At 41.2% G+C, this 1,309-nt stretch overlaps 1 protein-coding gene across 1 annotated transcript in view; it reads left to right on the top strand.

The window, feature by feature from the left end:
* LOC119591976 overlaps nucleotides 1-1,309 on the top strand; it is a gene marked incomplete at its 5' end in the record, with an annotated part of 17,828 nt that overhangs the window by 14,512 nt on the left and 2,007 nt on the right. The window contains 2 exon segments of the mRNA XM_037940735.1: nucleotides 80-823; nucleotides 948-1,069. Coding sequence (XP_037796663.1) covers nucleotides 80-823; nucleotides 948-1,069 — 866 coding nt within the window.

Consider the following 1,309-nt stretch of genomic DNA (forward strand, 5'->3'; position numbering starts at 1 on the left):
TGCTTAGAAGAACATTTGGCTGACTTACTTTTTTCTGATTATTATGTGTGATCTTCACTAAAATGTGATTTATTTTCAGGATGCATCAGTTACCCGAGCCGTGGACCAAGAAAAAAACCTGGATTTGCCAACGAATGCCCAAAGGCCTTCACCTGCACGGGGAAATGGCAGATCCATCAGTAGCGACTTCACGCTCCCAGAGAGAATGGCGGCTGGGGATAGCCTACAGTTGTCCAGCAGTCGCAGGACTGTCGCAGATAATATTCAAGCTCACGATCAGCTAGTTACGAAAGAGGAAAGTTGGACAAAAAAGGAGCACAAAGAAAAACATGAAGTTAAATTCAACAAATCAGCACTGACAAAGCACAGAACATCACCCACTGTAGATTCACAGGCAGATGCCGAGAAACGCGTAAGCTCTACGTCATTATCGACCAGGGAAAGGGAAAGCAACAGTGTGCGAAATAATTATGCAACAGTTTCGGTTGTAAACTCCCAGACATCTCATGGAGGAGAATTGACATCGAACATCACTCTCCAGGAACATAGCAACAATAAAAATGGGAGAATATTTCTTAAGGAAAGTCCCCAACATGCAGCTATGTCACAACAGAAGGTTCATGCAAACAAAATTAAATTTATATCAGCTTTAAACTCTTTCATTCCAGCTGATAATTTGAACTTTAATGCTTTAACCGACAAACGGCTCTTGTATATGAAGACCAAATGCCAAGCCCTTAAACTTCCCAAGAGAAAAGAGAGAAAAACGATACGAAAGAAAATTGCTGTCCGTGATCTTTTCAGCACCTGCGTTGCCCCGAAGGTAGGAGTCGTTGAGCGAGGGTGAATCGAGTCCTGAAGATACTTTTCACTTGGGCTGTTAGGATGCTAGGGAAACCAGCTGCCCTTCTGTCCTCAGCATCTGAAATTTCACTTTGTATTCACAGGGAGGGTCTACTTCATGGTATGAATTGAGAGAGAAATTAAAACAACACCGATTTGAAGAAAATGCCAAGGCAGCTATACTCAGTGTTAGGCACCCTCTCTCACGCTTGACATCAGCTTATAGGTGAGTTCAGGAGTTTTATTATTTACTCTTTTAATTTCAGATCTGGTATAATATAAGTACTAAGGTTTTGAGTAATTATGTGCATCTTTATCAGTCTCAAGTTGCATAATGTTTAGTTTAAGCCAGTGGGATCTCTATTAAAAATAGTTCTTCATAAACGACTGCATTCAGAATCATGTTCTTGCTCATTTCATGTAACACACCAAAACATCTGGCTGAGTAATCTCCAGACACTGGGGT

Source organism: Penaeus monodon, chromosome 29 (assembly GCF_015228065.2).
Source record: "Penaeus monodon isolate SGIC_2016 chromosome 29, NSTDA_Pmon_1, whole genome shotgun sequence".
In the NCBI taxonomy this organism is placed as follows: Eukaryota; Metazoa; Arthropoda; class Malacostraca; order Decapoda; family Penaeidae; genus Penaeus; species Penaeus monodon.